Raw genomic sequence first — 13099 nt, forward strand, 5'->3', positions numbered from 1 at the left:
TGAACTCACTCATGACCGACATTGCACAACCTCAGCATGTGACGCTCAGACAGAAGAGGCCCCACCACAGACAACACGCGAGCTTAGCAGTACACAGTGTCCTTTCTCCTTCACTCTTCTGTGAGGATTTGATGGAACACAGCCACGAGAGCACAACTAAACACCACTAAACCACAACACGTCACAGCAGCGCTCCAACACACCCTTATAAACAACACCTTCTGGAGCTCCATCACTCTGGAGAATGCCCCCACACCTCTAGCCTTCACCTGGCATTGGACTCATGTGCAGCTGCTCCAGAGCACCCCATAATTCCATGCTGACAATATGGGTCATTCTTACTGCTCCCAGAACAGAATACACACCCCTTTAGACCACCTTAGTGGAGCCCACAGGGGTAGTACATGGGCTAACTGGTACCTGGGTGGGTCGGTACATGAGCTATTACTGGGACAGCCAATGTGGAAACAAGGACCCATGAAGTCAAACACGGGCCTATAGTGGTTTTTTTTCCACTTTCGAAAGTGTGTTTCCAGGTGGGCTGCCTGTGTGGACCCTATGTTTAACGCATCCTGGTCCCATCACTGACCCTGAAGGACATCCGTATGTGGGACCGACCTGTAACCCCATGGACACATCACACTGGACCCTGCCTGGGCTCCCCATATCAGCCCCACGGTGGTGTGTTAGCTGCGGTGTAACAAAGTTTGACCTGACCCTGAGAACTGCAGGTGTAGGGTTTAGAAAAGTGTAAACAACTGCAAAAATGACCCAAAAAACCTTCCTCAAAACCAGTCCAGACCACATTCACGTGCACACAGACACTCACCTCGAGGAGATTTCAGCTCAGAAGATGCTCAAAGTGTCCACTAACATCCCTCTTCTGTCCAGCAGCGTCCACTCTGTGGCAGAGCCTCGCTTTGCAGCTCTCTCTCATCCAACCTCTTCTCTTCACAGAGAGAGAGAGAGAGAGAGAGAGAGAGAGAGAGAGAGAGAGAGAATGCTCTCCTGTTGTTTCTCTGATGCAGGTCCAGTCGAAAAGTCCGCCTCCAAACTCCAGTCCCTGCATCCACGTGACGTCATCCACTTCACTGTGCCGTGGAAACGCAGAGCAGGGGTTTTCTGAGTAGAGGTGGATAACTTAAGCCCAAACTAAACACGTTCCTTCCCCTCTGGGCGCGAGTTATCTCGGTAACAACGTGACCACAACGCGGATCTTTACAGTCGACACAGATAACAGTTAATTAACGTCCACGGTTCGGGTGTGAGCTCGTGGAAAGTCGCTCAGATTTGCCATTCATCAGCACTGACGCTGGGTCATTTTGTCATCAGACAAAAGTTCATCAGAAAGGTCCTTTAATCACCTCCCCACGACGTCACATCTTCATTCTGACAGCTCTAGTGTGCACTTCTCTCAGGGCAAGAGCTTGGACAGACACTTCTGGCTTGTTGTTGTTGTTTATAAAGGGATTGTGTGCCCTCTACTGGCCAAGAGGGGCAATTACAGAGCACTGCGAAACGTACACTGACTGTAAACAGTTCTGCTGAATTTATTCAGCTGTTTTCTATTAAAGTCAATCAGATTTCTTCCATTTGTGCATTGAATACGTGCCACCTATAAAGGAGGCACTCAGCAGTTTCGTTAAGTTGGACACAACTGTTTAATACAGGAGTACAAATAGAAGTGTAAAACATTTTTGTGGAATGTATTAATTTAATTGTATTATTGTATTATGCCCTCAGGGCAATGTTGCAAAATCTACAGTAAAGATTTCCTGGAAGACTATAAGGTTTACAAATAAATAAATAAAATTATGTATATATCATATATATATATATACAATGAATGAATAAATGAATATATATATTCATTTATTCATTCATTGTCTGTAACCCTTATCCAGTTCAGGGTCGCGATGGGTCCAGAGCCCACCAGAAATCATTGGGCTCAAGGTGGGAATACACCCTGCAGGGGTGCCAGTCCTCCACAGGGCAACACAGACACACACACATTCACACTCACACGTACACTTTTATCGAGGAAACCAGAGCACCCGGAGGAAACCCACGCAGACACAGAGAGAACACACCACACTCCCCACAGACAGTCACTGGGAGGAAACGCAAGCAGACACAGAGAGAACACTCCTCACAGATAGTCACCCGGAGGAAACCCACGTAGACACAGAGAGAACACACCACACTCCCCACAGACAGTCACTCGGAGGAAACCCACGCAGACACAGAGAGAACACACCACACTCCTCACAGACAGTCACCCGGACGAAACCCACGCAGACACAGAGAGAACACACCACACTCCTCACAGACAGTCACCCGGAGGAAACCCACGCAGACACAGGGAGAACACACCACACTCCTCACAGACAGTCACCCGGACGAAACCCACGCAGACACAGGGAGAACACACCACATTCCTCCCAGACAGTCACCCGGAAAAAACCCCCGCATACACAGGGAGAACACACCACACTCTTCACAGACAGTCACCCGGAGGAAACCCACGCAGACACAGAGAGAACACACCACACTCCTCACAGACAGTCATCCGGAGGAAACCCACGCAGACACAGGGAGAACACACCACATTCCTCCCAGACAGTCACCCGGAAAAAACCCCCGCAGACACAGGGAGAACACACCACACTCCTCACAGACAGTCACCCGGAGGAAACCCACACAGACACAGAGAGAACACACCACACTCCTCACAGACAGTCACCCGGAGCGGGACTCGAACCCACAACCTACAGGTCTCTGAAGCTGTGTGATAGAGACACTACCTGCTGCTATATTAAGAATTACATATATGGTGTCCACATGTCTCCAGACACACAGATTAGATTAGATTAGATTAGATTAGATTAGATTAGATTCAACTTTATTGTCATTGTGCAGAGTACAAGTACAGGGCCAATGAAATGTAGTTAGCATCTAACCAGAAGTGCAATATATAACATTATTTACATAATTTACATAAAGTGCAGTTGTGATTATTTACATAAAGTGCAGTTGTGAAATGACATTATGATTATGGATTGTGATTAAAGTGCAGTTGTGATATGACATTGTGATTATGGAAGTTAAGTAACCATTTAAACATACTGAAATAAAAAAAATGTAAACAAAGTAACATTGTGTAGGTGATGCATTAAGTACTGAGGGATAAATTAAATACAACTTTACAGAAGGTGCAATGTAATGATTGTGCAATGTTTGTTTAAAGTGCCTGAATAGTGTTCATCTGGATAACAGCCTCAGGAAAAAAAATTGTTACGAAGCCTGTTAGTGCGGGAACGGAGGCTCCAGTAACGTCTGCCAGATGGTAAAAGGCTGAAAAGTCCATGATTTGGGTGGGTGACGACCTTGACGATGTTTCTTGCCCTGCCCAGGCAGCGTTTGTGGTAGATGTCCTCGATGGTAGGTAATTCGGTGCCTATGATGCGCTGCGCTGTTTTTACCACCCACTGGAGAGCTTTGCGGTCTGCAGCACAGCAACTGCCGTACCATACAGAGATGCAGTTGGTAAGTATGCTCTCGATGGTACAGCGGTAAAAGTTCACTAGTATCCTGGGAGACAAGTGAGCTTTCTTCAGACTCCAAAGAAAATAGAGGTGCTGCTGCGCCTTTTTGATGAGGACGGAGGAGTTCAAGGACCAGGTGAGATCATTGAAAATGTGGAGACCAAGGAACTTGAAACTGGGCACCTGATCCACTGCAGTTCCGTTGATGTAAATGGGGGCGTGAGCTTGGTTCCTATTCCGTCTGAAGTCATGATGATCTCCTTTGTTTTGAGTGTGTTTAGTACCAGGTTATTGTTGTGGCACCACAAGGACAGATGCTGTACTTCATCTCGGTAGGCTGTTTCATTATTATCTGTAATCAAGCCTATCACCGTGGTGTCATCTGTGAATTTGACTATGGTGTTTGAACCATAGGCAGGTACACAGTCATGGGTGAAGAGAGAGTACAGAATCGGGCTCAGAACACAACCTTGTGGAACGCCAGTGTTTAAGGTGATGGTTGATGAGTGAAAGCTGCCTAATCTAACAGATTGGGGTCTGTTAAACAGGAAGTCTAAAATCCAGTGGCAGAGTGATGTGCTGATACCCAGTTGGTTGAGTTTGGATATCAGCATAGACTGAATCACTGTGTTGAATGCAGAACTAAAATCGATGAACAGCATTCTCACATATGAGTTCTGACAGTCCAGGTGGGTTAGTGCAGTGTGTAGTGCTGTTGAGATAGCGTCCTCGGTGGATCTGTTGCTACGATAGGCAAACTGGTGTGGGTCCAGCATAGCAGGCAGGCAGGGTTTCAAGTGAGAAAGAACTAGCACTTGGGAAAGCACTTGGAAAATATTGGGGTGAGTGCAACAGGTCGAAAGTCATTTAACTCTGAAGCAGTAGAGTACTTAGGCACAGGCACAATGGTGGCGGACTTAAAGATGGATGGTACAGCTGCGAAACATTAAAAATGTGAGTAAAGACACCCCCAAGTTCCACAGCACAAGCTCTTAGCACACGGCCAGGTACACCATCAGGGCCAGCTGCCTTTCGTGCATTCACTCTGCTCAGCATGCAACTGACGTCCGAAGTGGAAAGTACAAGTAGGTTGTGGTCTGGTGGAGGATGGTTTATTGAAGATATCTTGTTGCCCTGGTCGAACTGAGCGTAGAAGTTGTTCAGCGTATCAGGGAGTGAAGCACTGTTGGTAGATGGAACAGAGTTGGCTGGTTTATAATCGGTCAGGGTGTAAATTCCCTGCCACATACGCCGAGGGTCAGAGGAGGTAAAGTGCTCCTCAATCCGGCATTTGTAGCAGTGCTTGACTATAGCTATTCCTCTCCTCAGGTTAGCTCTGGCCAAGCTGTATGCTTCCCTGTCTCCTGATCTGAAGGCAACATCTCTGGCTTTGAGCAGAGTGCGAACCTCTCTGTTCATCCAGGGCTTCTGATTAGGGAATGTTATTATTGTCTTTTGTGAAAATTTTATTAGTCCAGATTTTAAATCAGAGTGGTTGAAATCTCCTGATACAATAAAAGCTCCGTCCGGGTGTGTATTTTGCAATTTGGTGATAGAAGCACAGAGACACTCCATAGCCGAGTTAGCGTCAGGAGGCACGTAGACTACGGCTGAAACAATACAGCTGAACTCACGGGGCAGGTAGAAGGGTCTGCTTTTAATGATCAGGAACTCCAGGTCTGCAGAGCAGGGGGTTTCCACAACAACAGAGTCCGTGCACCACGCTTTGTTTACGTAGATACAGTTTCCTCCGCCGCGGGTCTTGCCCGTAGTCACGCTTGACTGGTCAGCTCTGAACAGCGTTCGTCCCTCCATTTCCACCACGCTGTCCCCCACATCGTCCCTTAGCCACGTTTCAGTGAAGCACATTAAATTACAGTCCCTGAGCCAGCTCTGTGTGAGGGTCCAGATTTTTAATTCATCCAGCTTACCCGGCAGCGAGAAAAACGCTAGGTTATGCCGGCCGGCCGGAGTGCCATTATGATGGTTTTGCAAGAGAGAAGTAGAGAAAGAACATCTGATGAGCACTTGAAGGCAGCTTTAGTGATATTAGACACAGCCGGTGGATTATGGAGTGTTCAATTTTTGGACGGTCCTTCTCATGCCACAACACGCCTCAGGTAAGACAGAGCACATTCCACCGGGAGGGGGAGAGAGATACAGATAGACACACACACACACACACACACACACACACACACACACAGAGAGAGAGAGAGAGAGAGAGGGGAGAGATATTCTGTCTGAGCCGGTGAGGGGTTTGAAAGTCTACTTTGAGGTAAGTGACACTACATTAAAACTGTACGAACAGTCGGAGGTCCATCACAGGACAGTATCGTAGTTTTAGTCTCGTTTTAGGCTTTATCTCTTGCTCTGTTTAATCTTAATCTTTCCCTTGTTTACAATGACCACACTCGGCTCATCGTCTGAATCAGACAAGTGGGGAAACAAATACATCACACCGTCTTATGGGCACTTTTAACACATACATCCGAATGAATAGAAACCATAACACACTGAGTTCAGCTAGGACTTTGACAGCCAAAAGTTTGGGGACACACCCGGACACTTCTTGTTTTTTTACTGAGCAAGTTTTTTCATCCTATTTTGCAACTGCACACAGTTTTAAAGCTCGTTCTACTTGATTGTGAAGGGTATAAACCCAAAGCTGGATTGTGCTGAGGTGGGGGAACTGAGCCCCTCTCGTTTGTAGACAATAATTCTCCCCAAAACAGCATCCCTTAAGGCTGGGTTAAAAAGCTCCTGAGTACAACCCAACACGACTTCATTGGGAGGACTTCAGAGCAAAGCAGGGTGGCCTCAAACTTTGGAGGCACTCTTAGTGGCGCACTACCTTCGACTGCCACTAGGTGGGACACTGACATTAGAAGTAGAAGCGCTATGTCTGAGGTTTGCCCTCAGTAGTGCTAGTAGCCTACATTTTTCTGTAGAAAAGACTATAGTAATATTAATAAAACAAAAAATAGAAAAGACCCCCAGTGAAGAACCTCAGGGAAGACAAATAAAAGCACTACATAGATGTCTATGGAGCCAATGTGATATTAGTTTGTTAGCATCTTTTTTAAATCATTATCATCACTGCACAAGAGAACAATGAAAGTTGGCCTCTGCATTTAAACCATCTGTGGCTGTAAAAACACACCCACACACACACACACAAGGCAACAAGAACAGACACACACACACACACACACACACACACACACACTTGGAGTGGCAGGCTGCTACCTCCGAGCACCTCAGCTGTGGATGCTGAGAGGTTGAGGGAGGAGACAGTGCTGTTCCGACCTTCCCTTTGAACAGGGGGCCTCACCCAGTGCACCCTCACCCAGTCACTCACACACTCACACGTGTGGACAGCCTCACACACTCACCCAGTCACTCACGCACTCATATCTGTGAACGGTTTCACACACTCACCCAGTCACTCACACACTGACCCAGTCACTCACACACTCACCCTTTCACTCACACACTCACACCTGTGGACAGTCTCACACACTCACCCTTTCACTCACACACTCACCCTTTCACTCACACACTCACCCAATCACTCACACCCTCACCCAGTGTTTGCTGCAGTGTGCCCCATTCTAGTGCCCTGTGCTGTTCTGTGGAGATTACACAAGCCGCATTGATGCACCTAAAAGCGTCTGAACTGAGTATAAAGTGTATTCACTAACGTTTGGACAGAGAAGGCATGATATTGGGATCACTACTGTGTTCATATGCAGAGAAGACTGAGGGATTATAGCATGTACTTTGCTATTCCCAGGCTGAAAGGGGAGGAGCTCAGAATGGTGGTCTCCAAGAGAGTGTCCTACTGGACGGTGGCGGAGGTCTTTGACTGGGTCAGAGAGCGATACCCTACTCATCCCCGGGCTCTGCAGCAGGCGATCGCCAAGCACGCCATCTCAGGTACCGCTCAGGGCCAACTCTGATGGTTTTGTCTGTATATAAGTTGTGGCCACCATTTAATTATCTTGTTCCCTTGCCGTTGTTTAAGAAGAGATGTAATAGCACCATGTTAACTCTCCTCTCTCTCTCTCTCTCTCTCTCTCTCTCTCTCTCTCTCTCTCTCTCTGTCTCTCTCTGTCTCTTTCTCCCCCTCTCTCTCTCTCTCTCTCTCTCTCTCTGTCTCTCTCTGTCTCTCTCCCCCCCCCTCTCTCTCTCTCTCTCTCTGTCTCTCTCCCTCTCTCTCTCTCTCTCTCTCTCTCTCTCTCTCTCTCTGTCTCTCCCTCTCTCTCTCTCTCTCTCTCTCTCTGTCTCTCTCTCCCTCTCTCTCTCTCTCTCTCTCTCTAGGTCGAGTGCTACTGAGGATGAGGAAGGAACAGCTGAGCAGGTTGGGAGTGGAACCCAAGTTCCAGCAGGAGTTTCTACAGGACGTTCTTCTGCTCAGGATCGAGGAGGAACTGGAGAACCTCAACAACATCTACTACTAGCTGGGAACTGGGGAACATCAATGAACTTGAACATAGAACTCAACAATGGTTCTCCAGATGACAAAGCTCCCTCAGACTGACCACTGCTCTCAGAAAGACTATATTTTTATCTTTGTATATGTTTTTTATTATTATTTTTCAAGAATTTTACATCATACATGTTAACTCTAGTCCAGTTCATGTTTTGGGTGGAGGGCTGGAGGAGCGGCCCTTTGTTTGCGTTTTTAACCATGGACCATAATTCAGCATAATCGCAGTTGTCCGGTTTGTCTGGATATGGGAATATTGTGTCTGCTGTAGTGGAGCTACTGGGAATGGTTCTGCTGTATATTTTGATGCACAACATTAAAAAAAAAGTGTCTGGATGCAGAAATGTGCGAGGAAGATACAACAGGGTCTCATTGTTAGAATCTTTATTCACACACACACACACACACATATATATATATATATACTGGGTCTTGGATTCACACGCCAGCTTTAAAAACAGTGTGTGTTACTGAACAAGAAGATTTTTAAAATTAGGGCACATTCCGACTTGACAATTTGAACATAATTATCTTATTCCATGTGCTATACATACAACTGAAGTCAGAGTCTGTGTGAGGCTTTCCTTCACCACAGTTCCAGACCCAGCCTCAGTGATCTACAGCAACGTTGGAGGAGATGGAGTGAGGCATCAGTAGAAAAAGAACATGTTTTGGACAAGACTTTAATGTTGTTATTACTGTATGTATATTTTTATATGCAGTTTCAAACCTTCACTACTTATTGCATGCTTAAAATTTCACAGTGAACTGACTAATAAACCTGCTCCAAAAATTCCTCAGGAGAACATCTGGTTCCATTAACTTCCATTATGAGATAAGATAAGATTTTCTCCTGTAATTGTTCCATGACTGAAATGCAGTAAATTGTTTTACATTCAATAATCTGCTCTAAATACTTACTTTATTCCTCTAAAACACACAGACCACAGAGTTTACACATTTCTCCAAACACATACATTTGTAGTTTTATAGTTTTTCAGAAATTACATATGTTTCTGGACATAACATGACTGTAGCATGCTGTTTTTATTTGCTATACCTGGCAACTTGGGTTGTGTAAACTTTACTGTGATTGGACAGAGGGCTGGATTCTAGGCTGACCGGATCTTGCTCAATAAATAAATAAATAAAAATTATATATTCATTCATTCATTCATTCATTCATTATCTGTAACCGCTTATCCAGTTCAGGGTCACGGTGGGTCCAGAGCCTACCTGGAATCATTGGGCGCAAGGCGGGAATACACCCTGGAGGGGGCGCCAGTCCTTCACAGGGCAACACAGACACACACACATACTCACAGACACTTTTGAGTCGCCAATCCACCTACCAACATGTGTTTTTTGGACTGTGGGAGGAAACCATATATATATATATATATATATATATATATATATATATATATATATATTAACATGTTTCCTTAAGGGCCTCAGTCCCATGCTGCTCTTGTGCAACATTCTCCTTCCTCTTTCACTCACTGGTTAATCGTTCACATGACGAGGTGGTGCATGAAGTTCCAGTTTCACACGGTTTTAGTGAAGTCTTTAGAACACAGTTCTCAGGTTCAGAGCTACAGTAGACCCTCGTTGTAATTCTGTAACGAGTCCTCAGTAAGAATACAGCAGTGTGCTCTTCTTCTCTTTACAGCGCTTCACTTCACTGAAGGTGAGTCCACTGCTTTCTCTCCTCTTTTATGAAGTCCATTACTTTCAGTTTACCCTGGACCTATGTTTTGAAGTGTCTATGAATAATAAAGTGTTAAAACACAAAAAACACCACATTTGTTAATAAACAGTTGCAGAGCAATGGCCTAAAGATTAGAGAAGTATTCAGTGGGTTTGGGGCTGGAACATCGCCGGTTCGATCCCCATCTGTAAATCATTTTGTGTATGTTATAAAATAATTAAAACCTAGAAAAAAAACAATGTATTCCTGGTGTCCCACAATGCTCCACAGTCATAATACTCCTACTAAAAAAATGGACAATGCATAAACTTTGTTGTGTTAGATCAAGTGTCTTTGTCATAATGGATAAAACATTAAACTATTTATTGATGTGTGTTTCCGTAGGCTGCACTTTAAAAAAAGTACCAGCTCAAATCACAGCACAATCAGGAGGGTCAGTGCTGCTGCCCTGTTACTGCACTGAACTCCAAACCAAAGCTGACACTATTAAATGGACAAAATTAAAAAAGACATGGGAAGAGGTCTCCAGTGAGAGAGACGAGTACAGAAACAGAGTTCAGGTGGGTGATAAGAAACAGCCAGGAAATCTCTCTCTTTGGATTTCACAGCTGACTGAAAAAGATGCAGGAGTTTACAGGTGTGACATCGGGGGAAATAAGATGAGAGACATCACACTCGCTGTTGAAGGTAAAACACTGCTTTTTATTCGATGTATTTTCACATTATATTAATAAAATTACTCACTGCATTATTATCTATTTAACTCTATACGAGTTCTTGTTGAACTAACTGTTAAATCTGATGTTGTCGTTGTTGTTTCTGATGACGATCTTGTTGTTGATGCTTTTGCTGATGATTGTGTTGATGTTGTTAAAGTTGATAACAATGTAGTTGCTGTTGATGTTGATGTATTTTGTAGATTTGATAAACAATAGTCTTGTTTGATAAACTATATATTTTCATATTGTTATTGATGTTAAAGGTGATGCTGATTTTGATGTGTTTGATGTTATTATGGTGATGCCATTGTTTCTGATGATGACATTGATGATTATTTTGTTGCAGTTGTGGATGTTGTAAATGATGATGTCGTCGACTGTGTTTTGCTGCTGCTGTTGTGGCTGTTAATGATGATAATATTGTTGTTGGTGATGATGAGATTGTTGCTGTTGTGTTTGTGGTTCTAGATCCTCCACAGTCTCTTCCCTTCGTCCCCTTTGCCTTGGTGACTGTGATCTTTCTCCACATTGTTGTGGCTGTGGTTTACTGCACCACGAGAAAGAAAGGTACAAACAACAGCATCAATCTCTTATAATAACACTCTTCTTCCTGTCGATCTGTATTTAACCACAGCTTCAAAATCAGAGTCTGTGTGAGGTTTTCATGTTTATTTTCCTCACCACAGCTCCAGACACTGTCAAGGTCTTCTATACCAAGGTTGATGAAGAGGGAGTAGTGAGGCTACAGTAGAAGAAGGAACAGTTGTGTTTGGGATAATTGAATAATTGGCAGAAGACATGTAACACGTATATTTTATGTGTAGTCATGGTCATGGTTTAAGTTTTATGTGAAATATTTTCTAATAAAACATACCTCTGTATTTTGTAACATGCACAATTTGATTTAGTCATTGTTTTATATATATTTTTTGTTATTTTCTATGTTTTTGAGATCTGTGTGGCGTGCATGTGGAAAAAGTGACCTTGAAAAGACATTGTAAAGCCTTAGTTAAGATTTATTAATACACAAGCTAGTAACTGACTTCATAATACTACCTTTTTATTATTAAACACCAGTTTATTCCCCACAAAGAAATAAAAAAAGTGTCTATAATGTTATTTTTCACTTTTACAATGTATTTTCTGATGTATGATGTCTGTAATTAGTCTCATTATCACACAATCCCATTAGATTCAGAACGATGGGTAATGGATATCTGTAAACCCTTGGGGTATCAAGATTAAACCAGGACTAACCCAGGACTCTGATAGATGTGGAGGCAGACAGAAAGGGTTAATATGGTCTTTCTTACACATGTAACTCCTTTACACTGGGCCTCAGTTAGGAAACTGTTCACTGGATTCACCGCACTGGAATAAACAGTAGAAAATGTGTGTTAGTGAATAGGAATATTTGTAAATTAAAAGTTTGTTCAGATGAAGGGCACTTCATCCTGGGGGTGAATAGAACTGATGTTGTGACTGTCGTTAAAGGCCACAGTTCAGTGCTGCACTTGCACAACATTCTCCTTCCCCTTTTACTATTACATCTCACAGTTAGTGAACCACGTGATGGAGCGTCTCTCTTCCTGTGTAACACAGGGGTGGGATGTTGACGTGAGAAGTTCCTATTTCAGACGGCGTAGCGAGGTCTTTAGCTCTGAACATGGTGTAAGACCCTCAAAAGTCCTCAGTAAGAATGCAGCTGCACGCTCTTCTCTTTACAGTGCTTCACTTCACTGAAGGTGAGTCCTCTGTTCCTTCTCATGTTCCTTAGTGTCCAGTTGTCCATCATTTCCTGTGTGTGTGTGTGTGTGTGTGTATATATATATATATATATATATATATATATATATAATTTTGGTAACACTTCTATGAACCCTGTATGAATAATACATTATAAACATGGTTATAATGTATGGAATGCACAATACTTTATAATGACTGCTATAAACTTGTATCATTACTTGAATGAATACAGCTACATTCATAATATTTTATAAGGTATGAGCGGGTGACATTATATCAGCAGGTGTGTAATGCATTGTACATAATGGTTGTTGTTCTGTATGTGTGTGTTTACGTGTGTTAGTGTGTATGTGTCTGGGGTGTGATGATTTACGAGGAATGAATGAAATGACAACACACAGGACATTACTGCACTGTACAGTGTGTGTGTGTGTTGTGAGTAGGAGAGGTAGGTTTGTGTAGTGTTTGAAGGGTGTGCTGGGATTGGATACACAGGTTTTGAGTATGTTTCATAAGGGCATTTGGTAAATTGTAGAGTACAGGTGTATGGTGTATGTGTGTAGGTGTATGGTGTATGTGTGTAGGTGTATATGTGTGTGTGTGTGTGTGTGTGTGTTAGTGTTAGTGCGTGTGTGTGCGCATTTGTGTCTTTTTGTGCAACAGTCTTTTTGAGTTATTTCAACTTTAGTAAAATTACATTGATCCAAAAAAGTGTTTTGAGTGCATTGAGTTACTTTGACAGACATAGTAAAAGGCATTTTTATAACATGAACTTAATAAATGTCACCATCAACAGATATTCAACTGTATGATTACTTTTATTCCGTACTGTGATCACATCTCACATCTTTCACATACATGAAACAGTAAAATATGTATTATG

At 43.5% G+C, this 13099-nt stretch overlaps 2 protein-coding genes and 1 long non-coding RNA gene across 3 annotated transcripts in view; 2 read left to right on the plus strand and 1 right to left on the minus strand.

Moving 5' to 3' along the window:
* scara5 (scavenger receptor class A, member 5 (putative)) overlaps window positions 1–957 on the minus strand; it is a 68312-nt gene extending 67355 nt beyond the window's left edge. Inside the window, exon 1 of the mRNA XM_066677799.1 lies at window positions 830–957. The gene's annotated coding sequence lies outside the window, so the exon portion shown is untranslated. The remainder of the gene's footprint in view (window positions 1–829) is intronic.
* Window positions 958–5755: 4798 nt separating this feature from the next.
* Window positions 5756–9126, plus strand: LOC136701456 (sterile alpha motif domain-containing protein 12-like). The gene is made up of 3 exons (XM_066676006.1): window positions 5756–5823; window positions 7342–7484; window positions 7869–9126. The coding sequence occupies exons 2-3, from the start codon at window positions 7364–7366 to the stop codon at window positions 8006–8008; spliced, it is 261 nt and encodes an 86-aa protein (XP_066532103.1). The 5' UTR covers window positions 5756–5823; window positions 7342–7363; the 3' UTR covers window positions 8009–9126.
* Window positions 9127–9625: 499 nt separating this feature from the next.
* Window positions 9626–11349, plus strand: LOC136701571 (uncharacterized). Its single transcript, XR_010803820.1, has 4 exons — window positions 9626–9727; window positions 10133–10435; window positions 10936–11034; window positions 11154–11349. It is a non-coding gene; the product is annotated as an uncharacterized lncRNA (long non-coding RNA).
* Window positions 11350–13099: the final 1750 nt, after the last annotated feature.

This window comes from Hoplias malabaricus, chromosome 7, assembly GCF_029633855.1.
Source record: "Hoplias malabaricus isolate fHopMal1 chromosome 7, fHopMal1.hap1, whole genome shotgun sequence".
Classification (NCBI taxonomy): Eukaryota; Metazoa; Chordata; class Actinopteri; order Characiformes; family Erythrinidae; genus Hoplias; species Hoplias malabaricus.

Bases quoted from the DNA above. Each gene is read 5' to 3' on its own strand.
- LOC136701456 (XM_066676006.1), top strand. From the start codon at position 7,364: ATGGTGGTCTCCAAGAGAGTGTCCTACTGGACGGTGGCGGAGGTCTTT. The intron at 7,485-7,868 runs GTACCGCTCAGG...CTCTCTCTCTAG, and splicing joins CGCCAAGCACGCCATCTCAG to GTCGAGTGCTACTGAGGATG.